This window comes from Callithrix jacchus, chromosome 4, assembly GCF_049354715.1.
Source record: "Callithrix jacchus isolate 240 chromosome 4, calJac240_pri, whole genome shotgun sequence".
Classification (NCBI taxonomy): Eukaryota; Metazoa; Chordata; class Mammalia; order Primates; family Cebidae; genus Callithrix; species Callithrix jacchus.
In genome coordinates this window covers 59,926,903-59,952,959 of record NC_133505.1, presented here as the reverse complement: position 1 = coordinate 59,952,959, position 26,057 = coordinate 59,926,903, and the positions used below count along the sequence as shown (strand labels likewise).

The 26,057-nt window shown below is 37.6% G+C and overlaps 1 protein-coding gene across 3 annotated transcripts in view; it reads left to right on the top strand.

Moving 5' to 3' along the window:
• The window catches only part of PKHD1 (PKHD1 ciliary IPT domain containing fibrocystin/polyductin), a 515,189-nt gene that overhangs the window by 465,573 nt on the left and 23,559 nt on the right, over window positions 1-26,057 (top strand). For all 3 annotated transcript variants that reach the window (XM_035295877.3, XM_035295878.3, XM_078370699.1), the window contains 3 exons: window positions 10,206-10,341; window positions 11,310-11,397; window positions 21,924-22,031. In XM_035295877.3, the coding sequence (XP_035151768.3) occupies window positions 10,206-10,341; window positions 11,310-11,397; window positions 21,924-22,031 (332 nt within the window). The remainder of the gene's footprint in view (window positions 1-10,205; window positions 10,342-11,309; window positions 11,398-21,923; window positions 22,032-26,057) is intronic.

Genomic DNA, 26,057 nt, shown 5'->3' with positions numbered 1-26,057 from the left:
TTTAGATTCTTTATTAAATTTATATTTTTCATGATTATTCTATTTCCAAGGTTGTAGAAAACATTATATTTTTATTTCTTAAAGTGAAAAGCATGTAGGAAGAGATTTTTTGAAGCAATTTGTTTTTAGTTCATTTGTCCATTTATTTATTTCTTTGCTTATTTATTTATTTAATGAATTTAAGCAATGGGCTAGGTTCTAGGGTTGCTAAGGTGAAATAGATATTATTCTTTTGCTACTGCTTTGTCATTTTATTTGTGATAGTGTTAATAAGCTATTAGTATTTAAGGGGTAGTGATGACTTCTATACAACTGTTACCAGTGGATGCAGAATTTGCTAGAACTTATATAAAAAGCAAACCTAAAAGAAAACCATGTCTTCACATTTGGAGAAATATTCAGCTAATACATTGATTGTCTTCTTGTACACAGAGCGACATATCCAAATGAAAGTTTAGTTGGTGTTCTTGTGTTTATAATAGAGACAGATGTTCTTCTTTCCTGTTATACATTGATATATAGAGAAGTTTAAAAAAAAGTGCAAGCAAATGTTTCTGGATGTTGTTGATTTTAAGGTCTTTGGGAATTGTTAACCTAAAATTAAAAAGTACTCATAGCTTATTATTATTCACAACTTAATCAATTTTGGATATTTTTGTCAACTACAAAACCTTCATCATGTTAGTGACGTTATTATAATATTATGTATGGTGGTATGTGAATTAGAATGCTCAAATAAATTATGCTGATGTATCTTAGCTTATATTTAGATATCTTTCAGCCCAATTTTATTTAGATCCCACTGAGTTCTTGTAAGTATATTATAAGTATACATACAGGCATAATTTTTCTTTAGCAAGAAAGAGAGTCAGTTTATTGCTTCATTTTACTTAGATTTTACAGTACTGAGCTTTTTAATAGGTCATAATTCCAAAATGACCAATTTTATATAAAAGAAGAGTTAGTGAATATATTATGCTTTTAACTAGAAACAGGTAGAAGCAATAGAGGTACATCAGAAGAAAACCAGCAGAGAGTGGATCCAGCACAAGTTTAGGTATAGGCACACATACATGCAGGGCATGCCATTCTTTGATGAGGAAGTGAAACAGCTTCAGGGGAAAGATCACTTTTATTTATTACCCACCATTTGTCATAGCCATCATGTTTTTTACTTTTGACTCAGCTATTTCTGATTTAATAAGAAACAGCTGAATGTTTATAATATAGCATGGATTTTCTTTTGGAATATGTTCTATCTCCCATCTCTCGCTTTTCCTTTAGTATTTTGAAACACATTTTCTAGACATAAGAAAGACAAAGAGTAAATCTTCCCAAGATAAGGAAGAGCTGCTTCTTAAGTATAGCCGAACAAATCTCTTCAGAATGAGAAATGCCATATCCTATGGCATTCAAGGAGTTTTAGTGACGTTTCCCATGTTTCCCAGTGTTGCACAGTATGATACACACACACACATACACACACACACACACACACACTCAGACACACACACACCCTGACACAGGTTCCAGGGCCAGCCTTGTTTCTTTTAGCTTTGATCACAGTCAGCTGGGTCTTCCATTGAACTCACTGGAGAGCTATTGACAAGCCAATGAACTGACCTTGAGCCAGCAGAAAGGAGTCTAGAATGCAACCCTTGGAAAAGTACCAAGGATGTTCTCCCATGGTTTGCTTTTGTTAATTTAATGGGGTTATGTGCATTTCAGCAAATTCAGGCCATATTGGACACATTTTTCTAAGAAAGTACTAGCTACTTTCAAAAGCTATCAACTTTGGGTCAGGTGTGATGACTCGTGCCTGTAATCTCAACACTTTGGGAGGTGGAGGTGGGCGGATAGCTTGAGTCCAGGAGTAAGACTGGCCTGGGAAACATGGTGAAACCCCATCTCTAGAAAAATACAAAATTAGCTGGACGTGATGGCACATGACTGTTGGAAGGCTGAGTTGGGAGGATTGTTTGAGCCTGGGAGACAGAGGTTGCAATGAACTGAGATTGTGCCATTGCATTCCAGCCTGGGCAACAGAGCCAGATCCTGTCTCAAAAAAAAAAAAAAAAAAAGAAAGAAAAAAGAAAAAAAGCTACCAATTCTGTTTTGTGGGAAGAAATGGAGTAGCTGTCTACTGTTAAAGTAAATAATACACAGTGAATTTGTTTCTTCTTCTGGTCTTTATACTCTAGATGCGTCTGGATTCAAGCTTCCTCTGCTTAGCTATGTTTCGTTACCCTGTTTTCCCACTTCCAAAACTTTGTTGACCTCCGATGTCATTTGTTGTCTCCTTGCTTGTTTTCTTTATTCTTGATTTAAACAATTTTCATTCGTTTTTATATTTTAGATAATTTCAGTGGAGTTTATAGAGGGAGCAAAGATAAACACATGTTCAATATGCCCTTTTAAAAACTAGAGGTTCCCAAGCAGAATTTTACTTCTGTTCACTATCTTTTATCTGGATCCTGGCAGGACACAATTTATATTGCTTGTTTTCCTTTCAGTAGAAACTTGACTTCGCTCCCTTGAATATCCTTTCCTCCTTTCTCTTCTCCCTTCCTCTCTCTTGCCTTATTCATTCCCATAATAAAAAAAAGTCTAAATAATATTCTTTGCCATATAAAATTAAGTATCTCTGTATCGCTTATAAAAGCTTGGCTATTAAAATGCCAAAGCTGTCTATGTTTGGCAGAATTTCTAAAATGGCACCAAAATATGCCTCTCTAATACCCCAAACCTATAAATATGATGAGTTAGCACTCTTATTATTATACTGTGCTATGTAGCACAGTTAATCTTAAGAGATGGAGAATATCTTGAATTATCAAAGTGGGCCCAATCAAAGACATGGGCCCCTAAAAAAGGAAGAGCCTTCCCCAGCTATGGCAGAAGAGGAAGGCAAGAGATTCCAGATGTGAGGATTTGATGTGTAAGGGTCTTTTAAGATGGAAGGAATCACATGGAAAGGAATCAGGTAGATTCTGTGAGTAGAGAGAGAATTTTAGCTGATAGCCAGTGTGGAAATAGGGACCACAGGGACCTCAGTTCTTCTAGTTTTTAAAGTTTTTAAAAAATTTACTTTAAGTTCTAGGATACATGTGCAGAATGTGCAGGTTTGTTACGCAGGTATAAATGTATGGTGCTTTGCTACACCTATCAACCAGTCATTAGATTTTAAGCCCTGCATACATTAGGTACTTGTCCTAATGCTCTCCCTCTCCTACCCCGGCAAAAGGCCCTGGTGTGTGATGCTCCCCTCCCTGTGTCCATTGTTCAACTCCCACTTATGAGTGAGAACATGTGGTGTTTGGTTTTCTGTTCCTGTGTCAGTTTGCTGAGAATGATGGCTTCTAGCTTCATCTATGTCTCTGCAAAGGACATGAACTCATGTTTTTTATGACTGTATAATATTCCATGGTGCATATGTGCCACAATTTCTTCATCCAGTCTATCACTGATGGGCATTTGGGTTGGTTCCAAGTATTTGCTATTATGAACAGTGCTGTAATAAACATACATGTTCATGTGTCTTTATAGCAGAATAACTTATAATCCTTTGGGTATGTACCCAGTAATGGGATTGCTGGGTCAAATGGTATTTCTGGTTCTAGATTCTTGAGGAATCACCACACTGTCTTCCACAATGGTTGAACTAATTTACACTCCCACCAACAGTGTAAAAGTGTTCATATTTTGTTATAGCCTCATCAGCATCTGTTGTTTCCTGACTTTTTAATAATTGCCATTCTGACTGGTATGAGTTGGTGCCTCATTGTGGTTTTGCAGGGACCTCAATTCTGTAGTCATAGGAAATGCATTCTTCCAACAACCTGTTTGGAAGTGAATTCTTCCTGAGATCCTTTACATAAGCAGTAAACCCAGCCAAGCCTGTCTGGACTCTTGGCCCATTCCTTGGAGATAACACATTTGTAAGCCACTGACTGTGGTAATTTGTTATACCACAAGAGAAACTAATATGCTGTGTCACATAAAACTCTTTGTTTATGTCACTGCCTTGAACTTTGGGCTGTGAAAACAGTTACCATGAGGGTGAGCATGACACTGTGGGAGTGCGTATCTGTGTGTGCACATGCATATGTGTGCATCCTTATCATATTAGTGGATTTTCAGAGTTCCCCCATTCTGCATAAGGAGCACCCTATTTGGCTGCTTTGGAATAGAGGAGAAAACTAGGAGAGCCCATAAGTGATACAAGTCTATTAACATTCAGTCACCTATAATATGTTCTCTTCTGCATCTTCTCCTCTTTATGTATCCTGGGCACCTGCTTTCTAGAAAACAGCAGTTTGGAGCATGAAAGAGTAGAATCTTTCTATCAGCAGGGAAGTATGTTCTTTTCAAGACTGGCAGAATGTTCATCCTAGAGGAGATTCCTATATTGTTGGCGTGTCTCTTTTCTTTCCCATTACATAACCACAACTTTGCCATTAAAGAGTATTTTTATATCATTTTTTTCTTTTCATTGCAGTACAAATGTACTACTTTGTTTAATTGGGTGGATGGAAAAATTTATTGTAATCTTATTTCATATTTGTGGCTTTGTGGGAAAGTGAGATATTCTACATAAGCAAGCTTTCTATGAAATTAAAAATTGTTCCTTTAATAACAAGCATTTTAAAAAGTCTTCAACTCTTAAATGTAAAAAAAGACAAAGATTGCATAATGCCCAGGCTTATTAAATGGGAAATAATGTGGACCATTCACATTTGTTATGATGATTCATGGTCATCATTAAATCTATCATTTACTTTGCAATCCTGTTTTTGCAGTGATGCCCTTGGGTGCTATTTTTCTTATACTGAATGGGCCAGACCACTAAATCTTTAATTCTTGTTCTTCAGTTTATTTTTTTCTGCTATTTTTCTCTGAACAGGATGTTACTTATAATCTATTGCTGCTGCTAACATAGCCACATCCAGAAGTTTTAATTTCAAAATCAGACATCACTACATTAAAATTAAGAATTATTTGTACATGTGGTGAACTCATAGGTAAATATAATAGACCCTTGAAAGCTTACGTTTCAATTCTTCTTTATTCCCCAATGTTAACCAAACAGCTATTATGTTCAAAATATCATATGGTCCCTAGAACAATCTGGAGATTTGAAAATTGATGGATATGAAAAACAACATTTATTCAACTATTTAATGAGAAGATGTTATACTAAATCTCATTCCATATCTATTGCAAATAAATCATTAATTATGTAGCTGCTTAACCATTAATCCAGTTTTTTTATAACATTAGCTTGAGTATAATATTTTATAATATTTATTAGGTGGTCAAGGTTTTAACTTACAATTATATTCCCAAGTGTGCCTAAGCACATTGTAAATAACAATAAATTATCATTCACTACATCACATACGGTGAAATGTAGCCTGTTTTACTTTTCCATTATTCTAAGACTCCTGTGAAACCAATATCTTATATTAAATCTCTTCCATTAGAAGGACCTTGAGTGATTTCTGTTTTCCTAACCAGACTTCTGACTGCTACAGCTCCCCAGGATCAACAGGAAATTCTGATTATTTTGCATATGATCTTTAAAAATGCAGTTTTCATTCTCCTAGATAAGATAGTCATGCTAGATTTATTGTAAAATATTGTTTTTACCAATTAAAATACTTAGGTTTTTGTCCCCTAATTTTTTGCTTATAATTGACTTTAGTTATCTTTCATTGTCCTTATGTCCTGTTAAACCCATCTAGTTAACTCTTAAGAGGTGTTTTTTCCCCTGAATTGTTGGAAGATGTACCATGTTTATTCTGTGTCTTTATATACTTCTGATCCACTGCAACCTACACCTAGGGCTACTGAAATCTCATTTTTAAATGAATAATTCCACAGAATCACAAGAGTTTAATCAGAACAATCATAGAATAGAAGTAAGAACACTACTTGAGGAATGATCAAGAATGTGAAGTTGGTCAGGCCAAAGTGAGTAGTAGTTTTTCAGAAGCAATTAGTGACCTAAGAACAGAGGGGTTGCATAATGGGTACTGATTTGGCAAAGTGTTACTATAGCAACATGTATTGTGTGCTTACAATGTGCCAGGCTTGGAACCACTGGACCACAGTGCCAGAAAAACTGTCAGATTGGCTGGGTGCGGTGGCTCATGCCTGTAATCCCAGCACTTTGGGAGGCCGAGGCAGGTGGATCATGAGATCAGGAGCTTGAGATGATTCTGGCCAACATGGTGAAACACCATCTCTACTAAAAATATAAACGTTAGCTAGGCATGATGGCACATGCCTGTAATCCCAGTTACTTGGGAGCCTGAGGCAGGAGAATTGCTTGAACCTGGGAGGTGAAGGTTGCAGTTAGCCGAGATTGGGCCACTGCACTCCAGCCTGGGCAACAGATAGAGACTCTGTCTCAAAACAAAATAAAACTACAATGACAACAATAAAAACCTGTCAGATCATAAGCCATTTCTTCCCTCTTAAGAGTTGACTATTTGCTAAGAAATCCTAGATAGGTTTAACAGGGAGCATCATACCATGAAAGGTAAGTAATATTGTATCTATCAACTCAGAAGGATAACTAGAAAAATCATTCTTGTCTTACAAAATATATAGAAGGTTATTCTTGAGTGGGAGAGGTCATGGTGTTCTACATGTTTGCATGTTTTGCAGTGCCTTGAACAATGTTTGTACACAGTAGAAGGGTTAACATATTTTTTAAACACATAGAAATATATTGACGTTATTTTTGTATTTTCCCAATATATTAACATAACAGATGTTAATATATTTGTTCATTCTTTAGAATTGACTGAAGAATTTACATTTTTTTCAGGGTACAAAATTGCCCAAAATTGTTTTACAATTCAAGTCCCCTTGCGGCACATATAGAATATTCAACCTTATCTATCCTATTTAAAACAAGAGAGATACAAAATACCCAGGACATCCTGAAATGTTCAATCAAAACATAAGGCTTTTTACAGGAACTCAGGTAGTAGCTTTGAGAAGAAGGTTGAAGAGAGAGTAGCTCTGATTTCCACCCCAGCTTCACCTCACTCACCACAGTAGGTCTTGCTAAGAGCCAGTTTTCACTAATAAAACTTATTTGTTTTCTGAGTTTTCCATGAAAATAGAAATAATTCCATCTTCTATAGGGTAAACATTTCGAATCTGGTGGAATCAAAAAGCAAGAGTTGACATGAATAGGAGAGATCTCTTAACTGGAAATTTTCTGTATTTTCTTGACTTTTCTTCTTTAGCCTGCATTTAAGCATTGTAGAAAAAAAATTCTTTCACATACCTAACTGGGTAGTGGAAGCTGCTAAATAATGGTAAAAACTGGGATGAATGGAGGGAACTTTTCTCCCCCATTTTTTAAAGTTTGGCTGTAGGTCCTTCTGCCTGCAGGCTACAGTCACATTAGCAGTTGGAAATTGGATAACGACAGCACAATGACAAATCCAGGTTGCTTGCAATAAGTTGCTAATCCCTTTGCTTTAATATTGGAGCAGCATGTAATGATGTTTGGACATCACTCCAGTTTACTGACGACCCCACTGGGGCCAGCAATAGAACCTTACAACTGTCTAACAAGGCGTCAGGTGACTCCCGTCGTCACAGCAACGGACACTGGAATCTAATCTTCCCTCCATCCCTTCTAGCACCCAATAATGCCTAGATTATATAAGTGGCCCATCATTGCTTGGTAACTTGAATCAATTAACGTTAATTCGCACAATGCTATGATGTATTGTGATCACTTTCATTTCAGGGAAGGGGGAGAAATTGCTATAAGTCACCTAAAATGAGGTTGTCTGTGGTGCTGAGGTATTAATTGGGTGTCCATATTAAATGCAAAAGGAGCCCCATCGTGAAAGGAAAGTGGATGAGTGACTCTCTTGGCTGCTATTGACCTATCAGAAGAAGACAGTGCCCTTTTCCTTTGCTTTTATCTATTACAGTTTTCCCTATTGCGTGTCAAGTTGATGTATTATAAAAAATTCATTTGGTGACCTTTCACCCCCTTAGCAGATTAAACAATTTCACTTCGATGGCATCATTAACAGGACCCTGCATTTAATGATGATTTCTCTAAAAGGCCACAGAGATTCGATTTTAAGCTAACAGATTTATTGCACTATTATAACATATCGTAAAAAACTGTACCACCTACGGTCAGGTTTTAGGATAGAAACTGTTTAAGAGTTTATGTGGAGCTTAAAGTGGTATTACCTTGGGATATGCTGCAGCAGCAAGTCTGTGACCTCCAGTGAGATGCTGTTTACATTTAACAAGAGATGTTTGCTCACAATAAACTTTAAAGTGTGTCAGGAATGGGCCTTTTAGTGGGTGTTCAGGCAGTTGGTTTCCCTCCCTTCGTCTCTAGATGTCAATGTACTTATGTCAGAATCTTTGATGGGGTCTTTCAGTTTCTTTAACCCAGACTGCTTGCCTGCATCCTAGCCCCCATCAGAATGAAATTAAGGAATAAGTTAGGGGAGAAATAGGATCTGATAACAATGTTAGAATTTTCTAATAACCTGGAACCCATAGAGGGATAGAATTAATAGCTTGGATTTTTAAAACCTGGTTTAAATTGTTCCCTTTAAAAGGAAAGGAGCCATAGCCACTCAGGCTAAGCAAACTAAGAAATGATGATTGGGCTAATGTGTACTGAATTCCCAGGGAGTGATTCCAGTCAAAAAGCCAGGGTCTTAGCTGGTAGATGACTAAAGGGCTCCTTAGGACCACATATTTGCACTCTGCCCGCATTTCCTAGGATTCTCAGGGGAGAAGAAAATCACTTCCTATGGAAACTTCATATTTTGTAATCCATTGTATTTGCTCTTCATTTTTTCTGACATGCACCCTCCAGGTTAAATAAATACTTTATTCTTTCCTCCTCATGTCGGAAAGGGAGGTAGTTAGGAAATAGAAGAGTTGACTTACAAACAATTAAATGGGAGAAAGCAAAGTAGGCTACTTTAAAAATAAATAAGTAAATAAAAGCCTCATTAGCCCTGGCCCAGGCTATTGAGGATAACTCACCAAGGGATGCTCTATGTCAGGATCCTATATATGATATGTGATGTCCAGGTGTCTCCATTTAGGGTTGCCAAACATCTGTTGCATGCCTATGATATGTAATACACAATAGGCTTAATGGGACAATAGATGTATAATTTTATTTTAATGAAGGAGGCTCTGTCATCCAACATACCAAAACTCTGAGTGAAATATGTTTCTCACTGTCATGAATTATGTAACTATTTTGTATGTGTTCCATTTTGTTGCTAAGTCACGTCAGCACTTAGTATGTTCAAAGGAAGTGAGAAGCAATACAGCTCATTGGTTAACCACTCGAGATCTTGGTCGACAATTACTATCTGTAGGATCTTTGGCAAGTTATTGAAGCCTTATTGGACCTCGGTTTCTTCACATATAAATAAGAGTACCTACCTCATAGTGTCATTTTAAAGATGCAATGAATTTACACATGAACGCTTTATCATGGCACTTGGTGTACAGTAAGTGCTCAGTAAATATCAATTATAAGTATTATTCTCCTCAGGTGCTTCATGCCACTAAAGTAAATTAATTAATTAGTGGTATTAAGCGTTATTGAATCTATTTAGTACAATCTACTTAGAGAATATAAATATGGCTTGTTGTGAAGATTAAATGAGCTGTTCTGTGTAAAACAGTGGTGTACTGGAGTTTGCTGTTGGGCGTCTCTTCCCAGCTCTGCTCAGTGATGTTGTCTTGGCATCTTGGAATTAGCTATGGTGGTAGTATTTATATCACAGAGTTGGAACACACCCACAAATCAGGGCATTATTTGGGAAAGCTTATTTAATAGCTTACTGTTGAACATGTCCATGCCCTCTAATTTTAGTCTGATAAATTCTTTCACTGAGGCTTTTAGTTTTTGACTGATTTTAATAAATGGTGAAAAAAATATAAGCTCATAATTTGTGATTTTACCTACCCCCAGTCCATTTTCATTATAGTGAAGAAAACATATCAAATACATACATAATTAACCTTTACTATAAAGTCATGTTCACTATACAGTGTATTATTTTCTAGAGACACAGGCAAAGAAAAATATTTTCACTGGTAATAATGGATTGAGGAAAATTGCTACTACAGGGATATGTGTAATCCTAAGGATGTATTTTGTTTGTCTTTATATCTGCCAGAAATACAAGCAGTTTTAAGACTGGGAACTCGATATATATTCGACCCTATGCACTTTCCGTCCTAGTCCAGCCTTCAGATGGAGAAGTGGGAAATGAGCTTCCAGTGCAGCCACAACTGGTATTTTTGGATAAGCAGGTAACTTTACACAGGTATCAATCGGTCTTCAGAGCTGAGTAGTAGGTAGCATTCAGTGTAGGCTTTAGAGTTTGTCATCACTGATACACATTTACGGAGTGCCCACTGTGTGCATTTTGTTGCACTTAGAGCTTCTCACTGCTTTCATCATTTTCCTTCCCCTTCACAGTCTGCCTTCCTTCTGTTTTCTCTGAACATTCAGCATTTGATCAAGGGTAAAAATCAAATTCTGATACTTTTCTTCCCCCACCGAATTCTTAAAGTAGGTCTCTCACATCTTCTCTGAAATCTAGCCTTTACAAAGAAGAACATCTATATCTGAAGAAGTTTTTCATGTGCTAATGAAGAAACTTATGACATTATAGATACATTACAGTTTTATTTTTTTTAAGTCTCTCATATGTGTTTAAGTAAAACAAGTTTCTGTGCTTAATTCTCATTTCAGGCTTTGTGTCCTGATTCTATTTTGTCTTTTCAATATTTACAAAATTCACAGGGAACTATGATTGTTGAATTGGCTTTCTCCCGTTTACAAATCATCCCCTGGCATGTTTGCAGAGAGAAATCTGTGGCACTGAGTTCCACACTTGGAAACCTGTCAACTTTGATCTAGTCTGGCACTCACCCAGCTTGCTCCTGTTCACTTCTCTTTACCTTTCCTTTTTATGAACCTTCAGCACATAGTGCCATTCTTTTCTATAAACAGAGCTTTCCTTTCATCTCCTCACTGTCCTGTCCCAACTTGTCTTGCAATAATTTCCTTACTCTTCTTTCAGTAAGTTAATTCTGATATATTCTTAACATGAGAAAGACAACTTTTAAAAATCACTTTCTTTTCTTTGTTTATTTCTACTGAATAAATGCTTCTTTATAAAAGCATACAGCTGAACCATCTTCTTTTCTAACTTCACAAAATTCTCTTCTGAATCCAACTTTTTCTTCCTCCCTCCTCCTATTCCCATTTCTAGAATCGAAGAGTGGAGTCTCTGGGGCCCCCTTCAGAGCCATGGACAATTTCAGCTTCCCTGGAAGGGGCATCAGACTCAGTGCTAAAAGGTAGGTAAAGTATCTGTGACTTTCAGATATCTATTATCACTTTATCTGCACAGAAAATGTTTTCATCCATTAGGAATTCACAGTGAAACTGGTAATACTGAATTTCTTTAGTAATTTGAAAGGAAATAGTTGCATCCCTAGTCTACAGTGTCAGTGTCTGTGAAAAGGAAGATTAGGCTGGCAGCAAATCCTAAAGTCACCACCGTTTCTCTCCCTTCCCTTTCATGGTAAAGCAATGTTTTCAACATATTCATATCCTTAAAGTAGTGTAAAGAAAAGTGCGTGGCATCTTTGGGTGGGTATCAAATCCTAGGTTTTCTATAGTCCACTCAGGGCTTCTATAACACACCCTTGTTTGCTACAGTATCATGGACTGACCAGGGAGCAATTTACCAGGTGCAATGTGATTCCTTTAGGGAAATTGGAAGGACTTGCTCTCAGTGTTATGAAGAATAAATTGCTCAGAGTTAGTTTCTCTCCTTTCCATCTTTGTCCACCTGTTTTACTTTCCTGTTCTATCCCAGCACCTCTGCCAGCTCCACTTACTTTCCTTGAAGCTTGTTTATATGAAAATCTATTTAAAATGCAGATTTTCACTTGGCCCAAGATAGTCTGGCTGCATATTCTGCTGAAGGACCCAAGAATGTGCATTTTAGGGCCTGTCTAGAGATAAACAAGCAGGTATAACATGGTTTTTATGGTAAAAATAGTTTCTGAGTTCCAAATTGCCATCTAACCCCCCTCACACACAAAACCATTGAAACATGAACTACTCAAAGAGGTACACATTTTGTATTATTAAATAGTTCAATCTTTTTTTTTTATGTTGTAAAATAGTACAGTATGTTATCCACAGAAAATATGTTAAGGAGAATTTGCTTGAAAAACAGAATTAAGGGAAAGGAGCCTCATGACTTAGGGAGATAAAGGGAAGAGGTAAAGTGAGAGAGGTGCTGGAGCCAGACAGATAACAGAGGACTTTGGGAACCCTGGTGGGGAAGTTTGGGCTGCACTGGTAGTGACATGCAAAGCCACTGGACGTTTTTAAGCAGGCCAGTTCCAAGGTCCGACTTGCATGTTTAGAGGACCACTCTGCTCTGTGGAGGATGGATTGGACAATGGCAAGAGTAAACCTCCTGAGCCAGTTGGAAAGTGATTGCAAAAGGCCAGGCAAGAGATGATGGAGATCACAAGTGGATTGATTCAGAATGTCTTTTAGAAGTTGGATCCGGTGGCTCAAGCCTGTAATCCCAGCACTTTGGGAGGCCGAGTCGGGTGGATCACGAGGTCAGGAGATCGAGACCATCCTGGTCAATTTGGTGAAACCCCGTCTCTACTAACAATACAAAAAATTAGCTGGGCACGGTGGTGCGTGCCTGTAATCCCAGCTACTCGGGAGGCTGAGGCAGGAGAATTGCCTGAACCCAGGAGGCGGAGGTTGCGGTGAGCCGAGATCGCGCCATTGCACTCTAGCCTGGGTGACAAGAACAAGACTCCATCTCAAAAAAAAAAAAAAAAAAAAAAGTTGGATCAACAGTATCTACTGGGAGTAAAGAAAATGAGGAGTTAAGGATGACTTTTAGATTTTGATCTTGATGTATTGGGTGGATATTGGTGTTATTTACTGAAATGTGGAAGACTGGATCGGGAGCAAAAAGCAAGAGTTTTGATGATGAGAAACAAAAAAGCGTAAGTACAACCTGGCTGCTGGGCCAAATAAAGACGCACGTCCTTTTGATTTCAGTTTTAAGGCAGCAAAGGCAGGAGGTTCTGTTTTACAGTATAGTTTGTGTTCCAGGTGTCACAAGAGTTTTTTTTTTCTCTTACTCCGCCTCCCTCAACACACCCCATATATTATTAATCATGCATCTTACTAGGAGCCTTCTCCCTATTGTGTGTAGTCAATTTCCCAACACACAGATCTTGCCTGATATCCTCAAACTCTTCATGCATAGGGGTTTCCTCTCTGCACAAGGGACCTCATGATTGTCATAGCACCTGAAATTCTTCCTCTGCTCATGGATAGGATTGTGTATTTTTTTTTCATTGGAGGGAGTCCCAGTCATGTACAATATCACGGTTCAATTCTGGGCTTCACCTTGAGGTGCAGAGAAATTTCATTTTATGTCAACCTGACATAATATAGAATAGGAGGGTTCAGTGGAACATTCTAAAATTATCTCCTATATTTGGATTGGGAACCAGAGATGACAACAGTCTGAAAAAGTGGACCTGTTAAATTCCTGTAATCTTTCCCATTAGTTTCAATGAGAAAATTTAAAAAGTGTCCCAAGAATTCAAACGGAACCATTGTGGAAGACAGTGTAGTGATTCCTCAAGGATCTAGAACTAGAAATACCATTGACCCAGCAATCTGATTACTGGTATATACCCGAAGGAATATAAATCATTCTATTATAAAGACACATGAACATGTATGTCTATTATGGCACTGTTCACAATAGCAAAGACTTGGAACCAACCCAAATGCCCATCAATGATAGACTGGATAAAGAAGTTGTGGCATATATATATACCATGGAATACTATGCAGCCACAAAAAATGATGAGATCATGTCCTTTGCAGGGACATGGATGAAGCTGGAAACCATCATTCTCAGCAAACTGACACAAGAACAGAAAACCAAACACCACATGTTCTCACTCATAAGTGGGAATCGAACAATGAGAACACATGGACCCGGGGAGGGAAACATTGTACACTGGGGACTGTCCGAGGGTGGGAGGCTAGGGGAGGGATAGCATTAGAGGAAATACCTAATATAGACGACGGAGTGATGGATGCAGCAAACCACTATGACACATATATACATAGGTAACAAACCTGCATGTTCTACACATGTGCTCCAGAACTTCAAGTATAATAAAAAATATGATTTTTAAGGTAGATGGAAAATATTCTTAGAAAGGAAAGCATTCATTCCCTTCCCCACAACTTCTATGCCAGACAGTAGTCAAAAATTCTTACAGGGTCTCAGTAAAAAAATAGAGCCAATGAGTGTATCTTGACTGCTTGAATTCAGAATTCTTAAATAATTCTGATCAAGAGCTAGGACTCAAGCAAATCTCTATATTAAATATTGTGTTGCTATTTTAGATGAGAAAGACTTTATAAATATGAGCTCAAATGTGATTTGAAAATAATGTTTTCAGGCTGGGCGAGGTGGCTTATGCCTGTAATCCCAGCACTGTGGGAGGCTGAGGCAGGTGAATCACCTGAGGTCAGGAGTTTGAGGCCAGCCAGGCCAATGTGGTGAAACCCCATCTCTATGAAAAATACAAAAATTAGCCAGGCATGGTGGATATGTGCCAGTAATCCCAGCTACTTGGGAAGCTGAGGCACAAGAATTGCTTAAACCCAGGATTTGCAGGGAGCCAAGATGGCACCACTGCACTCCAGACTGCGTGACAGAGCAAGACTCTGTCTCAAGAAAAAAAAGAAAATAATGTTTTCAAAATATGGATACTATAAAAAGAGATATATATAGTACTGGAAACCATCATTCTCAGCAAACTAACACAAGAACAGAAAACCAAACGCTGCATGTTCTCACTCATAAGTGGGTGTTGAACAATGAGAACACATGAACACAGGGAGAGGAACATCACACACTGGGGCCTGGAGGGTGGGGGGATAGGGGAGTAATAAGAGGGGGAGGGGGGATTGGGGAGGGATAGCATTAGGAGAAATGCCTAACATAGATAATGGGGTAATGGATGCAGTAAACCACTACCAAGGCACATGTATACCTCTGTAACAATCTTGCATGATCTGCACATGTACCTCAGAACTTAAAGTATAATAAATAAATTTTTCAAAAAAAATTTAAAAAGAGAGACAGTAACAATTATTTGTTTTAAGCAAAATTATCTATTATTACCATGATATTTGCATATTATAATAGCAGAATCAGTGGAATATCGTGTTAACTTTTGCAAATCTTTCTTGATAGAAGTGTGACTTCAAGCACTGGCTTTTAATGGAGCTAGTATTGTAATTATAATGACGCATCCTTTGAGATTTGCCAGTCACATATTGAAGTTTCATACCAATAAATTACTGAAAATTTTAAATTGATATGGTATGTATATATCTTTTGATAATTGGCCAAATATCTCCATTTCTACGCAAATTTTAGGCCGTGTTCACCATTCTTTAAAAATTCAGTTTATAGGCCAGGCAGGGTGGCTCATGCCTGTAATCCCAGCACTTTGGGAAGCTGAGGAGAATGCATCACAAGGTCAAGAGATTGGGACCATCCTGGTCAACACAGTGAAACCCCATATATACTAAAAATACAAAAATTAGCTGGGCATGGTAGCATGCACCTGTAGTCCCAGCTACTCAGAGGCTGAGGCAGGATAATCGCTTGAACCTGGGAAGTGGAGGTTTCAGTGAGTTGAGATCATGCCATTGCACTCCAGCCTGGCAACAGAGCCAGACTCCATCTCTAAATCAATCAATCAATCAATCGGTCAGCTTATCCAATTTCCTGTGCACCTCATGAATCAGCTAAGGCATTTCTGCTGGTTTTGTGTAGTCCAAAATGTTTCTTTCAGACTTGGAAATGACTCATGTGCCAGCTCAAACGTCAGCCTACCCGAAAAACCACTGACTTCCAAGAATAGGCTATGACTTTATAGTTATTTCTTGCTCTACTCTTGCTATGACTCTAAACTCATTCAGATAGCTGCCATACAATTTACAAAATGCTAAAATGGATAGGCATAAATCAATCATAGATGTGCCTCATCTTCTAATTGCATTTACTATTGGCCTAAAACCATTCCTATCACATGGTGCAAATCACCTACCTTTTCTGGTGACATTGTTCCTTCATTTTTTGTTATTTGTCTCTTACGAAACATATAAAATTGTCACAATAAGCTCTCCAAGTTAATGAATAATTATTTGATGTTGTTTTTAATAAATTTATCTCAGCTCTCAGTTTTTTTGGAATGTCACCATTTAATTCAGCTTATATATTTTGTTTCTGTCAAAGCTAACCTCATCGGTTCCAGAAAATGAAAGTATCCCCTTCTAAAAAATGTCTTAAGGAGGCAATTGACATCTCATGATTAAAAACTTCATAGCTCATTGTTCAACACTCGCCTATGAGTGAGAACATGTGGTGTTTGGTTTTCTGTTCTTGTGTCAGTTTGCTGAGAATGATGGACACAGAAAGGGGAGCATCACACACTGGGGTCTACCAGGGGGAAATGGGGGAGGGACAGTGGGGGGTGGGGAGTTGGGGAGAGATAGCATGGGGGGAGATGCCAGATATACGTGATGGGGAGGAAGGCAGCAAATCACACTGCCATGTGTGTACCTATGCAACGATCTTGCATGTTCTTCATATGTACCCCAAAACCCAAAATGCAATAAAAAAGTAAAAAAAAACTTTATAGCTTCAAAACCCTTACTTTCTAAAGCTTGCTTCATCTTGTTTTCTTCTTAGAACAATAAATTTTCCCACTCTCTTTTCAATTTGCCTTTTTTCTATTTTGATGTGTAATGTTTTTTTACCCCATCTACTTACTTATTATGATGCCAAATGTTTTCCAGTGAGAACACATGAACACAGGGAAGGGAACAACACACACTGGGGCCTGTCAGGGATAGGGGGAGATATAGGTGGAGGGAGAGCATCAAGATAAATAGCTAATGTATGTGGATCTTAATACCCAGGTGATGGGTTGATAGGTGTGGTAAACCACCATGGCACACGTTTACCTATGTCACAAACCTGCACGTTCTGTATATGTATCCCAGAATTTAAAATAAAATAAAAAAATTAAAAAACAAAATAAAGCAAGACTCTAAATGCTTTCACCCTGTCCGCAAAAATAATTTTCTACCAAACTTTGAGATATTGCTCTCCTCAGTACCCTCTTCACATCCTCTTTATACAATCCGAATTTGAAGACCTAGGTAATGTTGCATATTTTGTCAGAATCTCCTCATAGACCCTCCAGACTTTTCCTTCCCCTTATTCAATCTGTCTTTTGTTCACTTTATTGAAAGTAACACCTGTGTTGCTAACTCATATATTTGCACTTGGTCAATTTTTTTTTTTAAATGTGGTCAGTTCAGTTTGAAACTTCTCGGGTTTAAAATCCCAAGGAATGAGGACAGCCCAGAATAGTTCTTTTATAAATTTGCAGACACAAGACACGTCATTAAAATAGTAAGAAAATGGAGTGAATTTATTCAAAGTTGTCCACTTGAAAATGAAACATTCAGAACTTCATTTTGAACTGCCTGTTTTGATACTGTCATTCTGTTCATTTTTTAGTGCCATTTTGTTAGTGTTGTCATTTTGGTATAGAAAGTGCTTAGGATATGTAACAATCAGTAACATTCTGATCTTAAAATAATACAGCAGCATAAAATATTAATTTTTAGCTTTTTTCATGTTCTAGTAATATCTACAACGGATACTCTCACATGACTGCTGGAACTCATCTCCCCATCTTCTACCCCATACTTTACACATATTCGATTCCTAACTCATACTCCAAACCTTACCCACATTCATGCCTTACATTGCTCCTTCATACCCTATTCATACCTAGGACCCTACTTATACTCCATACCCTATGTATAATCCATACCTTCCTTTGTTTTGAGGTGGAGTGTGGCTCTGTTGCTCAGGCTGAAGTGCAGTTTCATAATATTGACTCACTGCAACATCTGCCTCCAGGTTCAAGCAATTCTCCTGTCTTAGCTTTCCAAGTAGCTGGGATTACAGCTGTCCACCACCATGACTGACTAATTTTTCTATTTTTAGTAGAGATGGGGTTTTACCATGTTGACCGGCTGGTCTTGAACTCCTGACCTCAGGTGATCTTACTGCCTTGGCCTCCCAAAGTGTTGGGATTATAGCCATGAGTCACCATGCCTGGCCCATATCTTGCCATACTTCATACATTCCCATGCCCAGCACCTTACTCATATTCCATCACTTAACCCTATTCCATAACTTACGTATACTCCATGCCTTATCCACACTCCATACCTTACCCATAGTCTGTACCTTACTCATGTACTATAGTTTATACGTTCTCCAGACTCTTACCCATGCTTCATATCTAACCCATAGTTCATACCTTACTTGCCACACTTTGTGCATTATTCATACCCAGTACCTTACTCTTGCTCCCTGCCTTACCTATTCTCCATGCCTTCTCCCATATCATACCATACTGAGACTTTGTATTTTACTTTGTCCCACTCCTGACACTTATTGCACCTCATCTTTCATTATTTTCTTTCAGTAACCTCAAGGATGTTATGCCCAACCAGCTTAGAATCATGTTGTGGCCATGCAAAGTGAATGAGGCATGAAACTGTTTACTCTTTTTATTATTTGTTTATTTTACTTTAAGTTCTGGGATACATGTGCAAATGTGCAGGTTTGTTACATAGGTATACATGTGCTGTGGTGGTTTGCTGCATCCATCAATACATGATCTACATTAGGTATTTCTCCTAATGTTATCCCTCCCCTTGCTCATCATCCCCGGACAAGCCTCAGCGTGTGATGTTCCCCTCCCTGTGCCCATATGGTCTCATTGTTCAACTCCCACTCATGAGTGAGAACGTGTAGTGTTTGGATTTCTATTCCTGTGTTAGTTTGCTGAGAATGATGGTTTCCAGCTTCATCCATGTTCCTGCAAAGGACAGGAACTTATTCTTTTTTTATGGCTGCACAGTATTCCATGATGTATATGTGCCACATTTTCTTTGTCCAGTCTATCATTGATAGGCATTTGGGTTGGTTCCAAGTCTTTGCTATTATGAATAGAGTTGCAGTAAACATACATGTGCATGTGTCTTTATAGCAGAATGGTTTGTAATTCTTTGGGTATATACCCAGTGATGGGGTTGTTGGATCAAATGGAATTTCTGGTTCTAGGTCCTTCCTTGAGGAAGCGCCACACTATCTTCCACAATGGTTGAACTAATTTACACTCCCACCGACAGTGTAAAAGTGTTCCTATTTCTCCACATCCTCTCCTGCATCTGTCATTTCCTGACTTTTTAATAATTGCCATTCTAACTGGCCTTGAGGTGAGATACCATTTACTCTTTTATTCTACTGACACCAAGACACAGTCAAGCCAACTAGCCCACTTGGATCAGTATTGTCACTATTACATTTTTAAAGAGATCCAATGAGAACATGTGAGGACTAGGCTAAGGGTGTCTTATATGCACATATTTGTGTGTGTGTGTGTGTGTGTGTGTTTGTGTGTGTGTGTGTGTGTGTGTGAGAGAGAGAGAGAGAGAGAGAGAGAGAGAGAGAGAGAGAGAGACTCATGAAGTAGAGAAGAAATCATATGTAGTTTTCTGTTTTTAGAATACCCATGTCACCAAAATACCATTTTTTATATACTTGAAAGTTTCTCTTGAAGCCATCATGAAATACTACTTTTTAACTTCAGAAAGAATGCACCAAAAGCATTGGGGGTGGATTAACTAACTTACTATGAGTATTTCCTGGAGAAAAACAAAATAAAAACAACAAAACCACATCTATATATCTAGCCTAAATCTTTGTTCTGCAATTTAACTTCATATTCTTTTTTCTTTACTAGACCTTCCTCAGTGAAAAGGCAGTTTCTACCTATTACCATAAAAAGTGAATTTATATACTCAATGACAATTATTTATAAGTATTCAATATCCTTTCACATTTATGGATCATAGTCATACAAAAACTACTTAATACTTTTAATGATATAACAGTTTTGCTAGTATGCATCAGTAGGAATGAGTGGGATAGTTGTGGGATAATTTGGGTTGCAAAGGTATTTTAGAAACTGTCTACCCTGCAGAAACTCATTCAGGTATCATTCCCTGGTAGTTGTGTAATCAATTCTAAAGTTGCTCAAGCCCAGCAGCCCACCCCATCCCAAGTCTCCCAGCTAGTACATTGTTTATACCAGCTTGATCAGGGAGATGTCAATTGCATTTGTCTATGTCATCACAGCTATTCTGAAGATATGATGAACCCTGGAGTAATGTACTGTACTTGGCAGCAACTGCCTCAGCTTTTGGGCACATATGCTTCAAATCTGAGAATATCATAGATATATATGGGAATCTTTGTAGAGATCTCTAAGGCAAGCTGGTATTTAACGCAAAAGCAAACCCATTTAGAAGTAAAGCACTTTCCATTAGGCAATTTGGCGGCTGTTGTACGAGGCCGACTCACTGTGCTCTACGGACACATTTCGATTAAATGCTGCTTTGTATTCTTCCAAAGATGGGAACAATAAGGACGTTTGTCAAAGGAAAAACTGCAGCAAATGATTTCATGTTGAACATCTGTACTCTGCAGTTCATTGTTTGCAAGAGTTTATTGACCATAATTTTGATGCATATAGGTTTTAAAGAGTATAAACTGCATTTATCTTGGGCGCCTATCATTTATTTGAGTCTTGGCTTATTTATTTTCATTTTTTCTGAGCATTTTATTTATTTTGGAACTCAGAAGAGATGAAGTAAAAGATGTTTCTCAAAAAGGAAGTTTTAGTTAGCTCTGCAAAATTCATGAAGAAAGACTGTTTTCACAAAAAGGATTAAGCAATTGAATTGAAAAATGTAACACTAAGCATATTCTATCTTTATGACACCTTTCAGCCTTAGAGATCTCAAACTAATTTATAAACTTTCAGACCACTTTCATAACCCTTTGTCCACCATGCCAATCATACTGACATTTCCAGAGTAAAGTCTAGGAGCTGTTAATTAGGAAAATAAGTTAGGGATTGTGGAGTCAAAACATGATTAATGGTATCATGAATGTGATATTGAGTTAAGCTGCCTTTTTTACTTTATAAATGGATGACCTACTGTTAGAAGATGCAGGCTTTTTTTGGGGGGGCGGGGGAAGCCAAGGTCCAGGCAATTCAAGTTGCTAAATCAGAGTGGCTTTATCGGTCATGATTTGATAGATTGCCGTGGTCCTGATCTCTTGACCTAACTCTGCTACCACATAAACTATAGATAACTCGAACAGAAGAAAGACCATAGAAACTGACCACCTGGAAAGATAATAAAAATTCTTTCTTTATATAGTATACACTTAATAATAATATAGTCAATGTATTGTAGTGGTTAAAAATGCAAACTTTGACATCAGGCAGATTTGGGCTGTAACCCCAGAATCACGTAATTTAGTCTTCATGAGCCTATTTCCTAAGCGCTAGAATATAGATAATAACATATTTTATAGGATTGTTGTGTAGTTTGTAGGCAATCACATGTATAAAGAACAGTGTCTGGCATAGTGAGCTTTCAATATATGTTAACTGTCATTATTCTTTATTGGATCATTTGGTTCTAAGTCTTGACTAAGGAGAACCTAATGAATAACCTCTTTAAGTTCAGAAAAATTGTCCTTCATTGTCCAATTGCCTACAATCACAGAAGACGTAAAGACATTGTTCTTGAATGGATAATGAACAGCTAATTTTCGTTTTGTGTTTCTTTGTAGGGTGCACCCAGGCAGAAACTCAAGATGGTTATGTTAGCTTCTACAACTTGGCAGTCTTGATCTCTGGGTCCAACTGGCACTTTATTTTTACTGTCACTTCTCCTCCAGGTAATATTACACAATGTGTTTTTATTCTCTGTATTTTTTTCTGTTTGAGAAAATAATCCTTGCTCCCTTTTAAGGGGAATCACTTCTATCATGAATAAGAAGTCATCATGGTTTATGTGTATCATTAAGCTTGAGAAGAGCACATGTGGAAATAGAAACTTCAGGAGACTCCTGGTCAGCAAGAAACCAAATGTACATTTTTTTTTCTCCATGTTGAAGTTGACTTTTCATGTTCTACCTGTTTTTTTTTTTTAAATTTACTTACATGACATTTGGTTGGGTATTAATAGGAGAATGTTAATATATAAGAAAGAGAGTCATGGGATATTGAGCATTATGAAACTTTAACCTTGGGTTCTTCCCTTATCAACCCCTTGCCAATGGGGGACAATACCCATCAACATCCTGGCACTTTAGAACTATTAGTATAAGGGATGTGTAAATTGCTTATATGATCCAGTTATTTTTGACAAAGTATGTAAAACACCACCCTCTGACGTATTAAATGTGACTCTCATGAAAATATATAATGATCACTTGTCGACACGTTATTTAACTCACTAATAAGGAAATTAGAAGAAATAAGAAAACTAATTTAAAGAGCATTTGGGAGATAGTGATCATATAGTCAGGGTAGAAATGCTGAAATAAGTTTACAATGGATACAGTGCAATAAAAGTGTAACCTTTGATATTACCTTGTCTACAGAAATCATTTGCATCCTTAACTGTATAAAAATAGTTTTCAGCGTGTCAATCTTCTACAAATTAACATGTCTGGGCCCTAATAAATAACAAATAGTAAGCCAAACAAACGTATGTTCAGGGGAACTTAAGCCTTCAATGGGCCTTTTGAAAATGTTCCAGTATGGCACTTATAAGGTCTGTAATCATAATCATTTTTCCTTGAGTTCCAAGATTTGAATTTTTTTTTTAACAAAAAGACTGTCTTCTGAGGTCAGATAATATTATTGTTCCCTGGCTATATGATCATTATCTCTTAAATGCTATTTAAACCAGTTTCATGTTCTTCCTGGTTTCCTCATTAGTGAGATAAATAACCTGTTGACAAGAGCTGCTTATGTATTTTCATGAGAGTCCCATTTAGACTTCAGAGGCTGATTGCTTAAATACTTAACAAGCATGGCTTAACAAGCATTTAAGCAATCAGCCTCTGAAGAATAGAAAATAAATAGAAAAAGAATAGAGCCACATAAGCAATTTACACACACCTTGTGTGTCAAAGTATCCTAATGTAGGTACAGGTTCATGAATAAACACGTGTAGTGTCCTGGACCATGGGATTCCCAATTCCCAGTGATTGTGCCATAAGCTTGAGTTTTGAATGGATATATTTTAAAGTGTAAGACAGGCAGGACTACATATTGTATTCTAGATTTGTCTGACATTTAAAAGACCTTTGTTTTTCAATTACCTCAGTAATTAATTAAGACTACCCAAATACATTATCAAGTTTATTTTAAGGAATAAGTTGTAAAACCAAATGAGAAATGTGTTGTAGACAGACACTTCTTGGTAACTCCTGTGATTCTGAGCTGGTCTTGGTGTTCACACTTGGTAGACTACTGCTTTCTTGTAGTTTCCACTTACAGCTTATAAAAAGCATTAACTGAAGAATCATCTTGAAAGTTTTCCCTTAGTGTTTTTTACTAAATTATTCATAATTTTCAAGATCAAGTCTGTGAGACTCTTTCAGAATGAGATTAAGTTTGGAGAAAATAGATGGAGGATAAAAAGAAAGGAAAAATATTAAAGATCTGCATTTCTGTGACCCCTTATTGACATCATGCTGAGTAATGGTACACGCCCAGAGAGTAACTCCTTGTTTCCAAGTATATCAATTTCAAGTGCATGAATGTTTGGGAAAGCAGTATTTTTTCCACACATTTTGGCCAATCAATGAAATTTCTTATTTCAAATAGGCTTCAAAATAATAGATCTGATGAGCATTGATTTATGTTATTGTTGATTCTTTGTGTGTGTGTGTGTGTGTGTGTGTGTGTGTGTTTTGTTGTTATTTTTAGAGAGGGTCTCACTCTGTCACCCAGCACCCAGACTGGAGTGCAGTGGCTCACTCTAGTCTCAACCTCCCAGGCTCAAGCAGTCCTTCTACCTCAAGCCTCCAAAATAGCTGGGAATACAGAAATGTGTGCCACCACACCCAGCTAATTTATTTAATTTAATTTTTTGGTAGATTTAGGGTCTTACCATGCTTCCCAGGCTTATATTAAACTCCTGGACTCAAGCAGTCCTCCCTTCTTGGCCTCCTGAAGTACTGGCATTATAGGCATGAGCCCCTGTGCCTGGTCTGTTGTTTCATTCATTCATAGATCAAACAGAGAATTTGCCATCATTTTCACTATTTTCCCTCATCTCTCCAATATCTTAGAGAGAAGAACAAGTTATTATTCCAATTTTAGAAATATAGAAAATAGATCCGACCAAGTATTTATGGAATCCTCTTAAGTCTGATATATTATCAAATCCAGCTCATTTATCACTTCTGAACTTCCTGAGACACTATCAAGAGATAAGGGCTTCTGTAAATTTGTAGTACTGATTTTGTGGCCAGCCTTTCCACATTCGCTATCATTATCATGGTGTAGGCTGTGGATATTCTGAATACTTCTTGGTGCCATGGGGTTCTCAGCAGGCCCTCAGGGGCTGCTGGGCTGAGAAGAGATTAATGTAAGCAGGTATCACTCCCAAAATCCCCCACGACCTCCACCACACATACACTTAGCCAGACAAACTCTACCTGTGGTTGCCAATTCCTTGGCTGGAATATTCTTCCTTTAGACATTCACATAACTCACTGAGCTCATTTGGATTTCTTCTCAAATATCTCCTCCTCAAAGAGGCCTCTTTTGGATCACTTAGTCTATATCATCCCCAATCCTTTCCCCACTTCCAACCATTCGGTCTTATGACCTCACTTTGGTTTTCTTTATGCACCTATCACTCCCTGGCTTTATAGTATCTACATATTTATTTGTTTGTCTATTGTCTGTGTGCTGGGTCCTTCCTTGAGACAAGTTCCAAAGGGACAGGGATTCTGCTTAGTTTGGTATTATATCCCAATGGTGTAGAAAAGCCTGGTGCATCATAGCTACGAATATTTGTTTATCAGTAAGTGAATTTATTGAGATTATTTTTATGATTGAAGTTTTAAAAATGTCCTGCTGCTAAAATAATTGAAAACCAGTGGTTTCCACCCTTGAATTTAGATAATTTCACCTGGTCTCCCTGACCTTAGGTTCTCTGTCATTTTTGTGTTCTACACAGAAATGGACTGACTATATTTCATGTGGCTCATATCACTTCTCTTTTTAGAATCTTCTTTCTAGGCTGGGCAGTGTGGCTCATGCCTGTAATTTTGATACTTTGGGAGACTGAGGCTGAAGGATAGCTTGAGATCAGGAGTTTAAGGCTAGCTTGGGCAACATCCAATACCCAACTTCTACAATAAATTAACAAAAAGTTAGCCAGGCATGGTGGCACATGCCTGTAGTCTCAACCAGCTGGCAGGCTGAAGCAGGAGGATCATATGAGCCCAGGTGTTCAGGTCTACAGTGAGCTATAATTGTGCCACACATTGCACTGAAGTTTGGGTGATAGAGCCAGACCCTGTCTCTATTAAAAAAAAAAAAATCTTTTCTTCTGTGATACCTCATGCCTTCAGAACATTCTCTAGGGCCCTTTGCCTGATATTTAATGTCCATCAAAATTGGTCTCAAATTCTTCTAGCATTAAGTTACAGTATTTTTCTGCATAAGTTTCCTAAGTATCAATTGCTATTTTCTCCTCTGTCATTGCTCACGTACTTGCACAGCCTCCAAAGGCCCCTCAGATACTTCCTACTCCAGGATGCTTTCCCTAATCATATCAATGGAAAATAAACGTTCAAAGCAATTGATTTAATTGGCATGTCACATTCTGATTTGTTTAACAAATGTTTGTTCTATGTATCTTATTTCATTGACTAGCTTGTAAATATCTTAAGAAT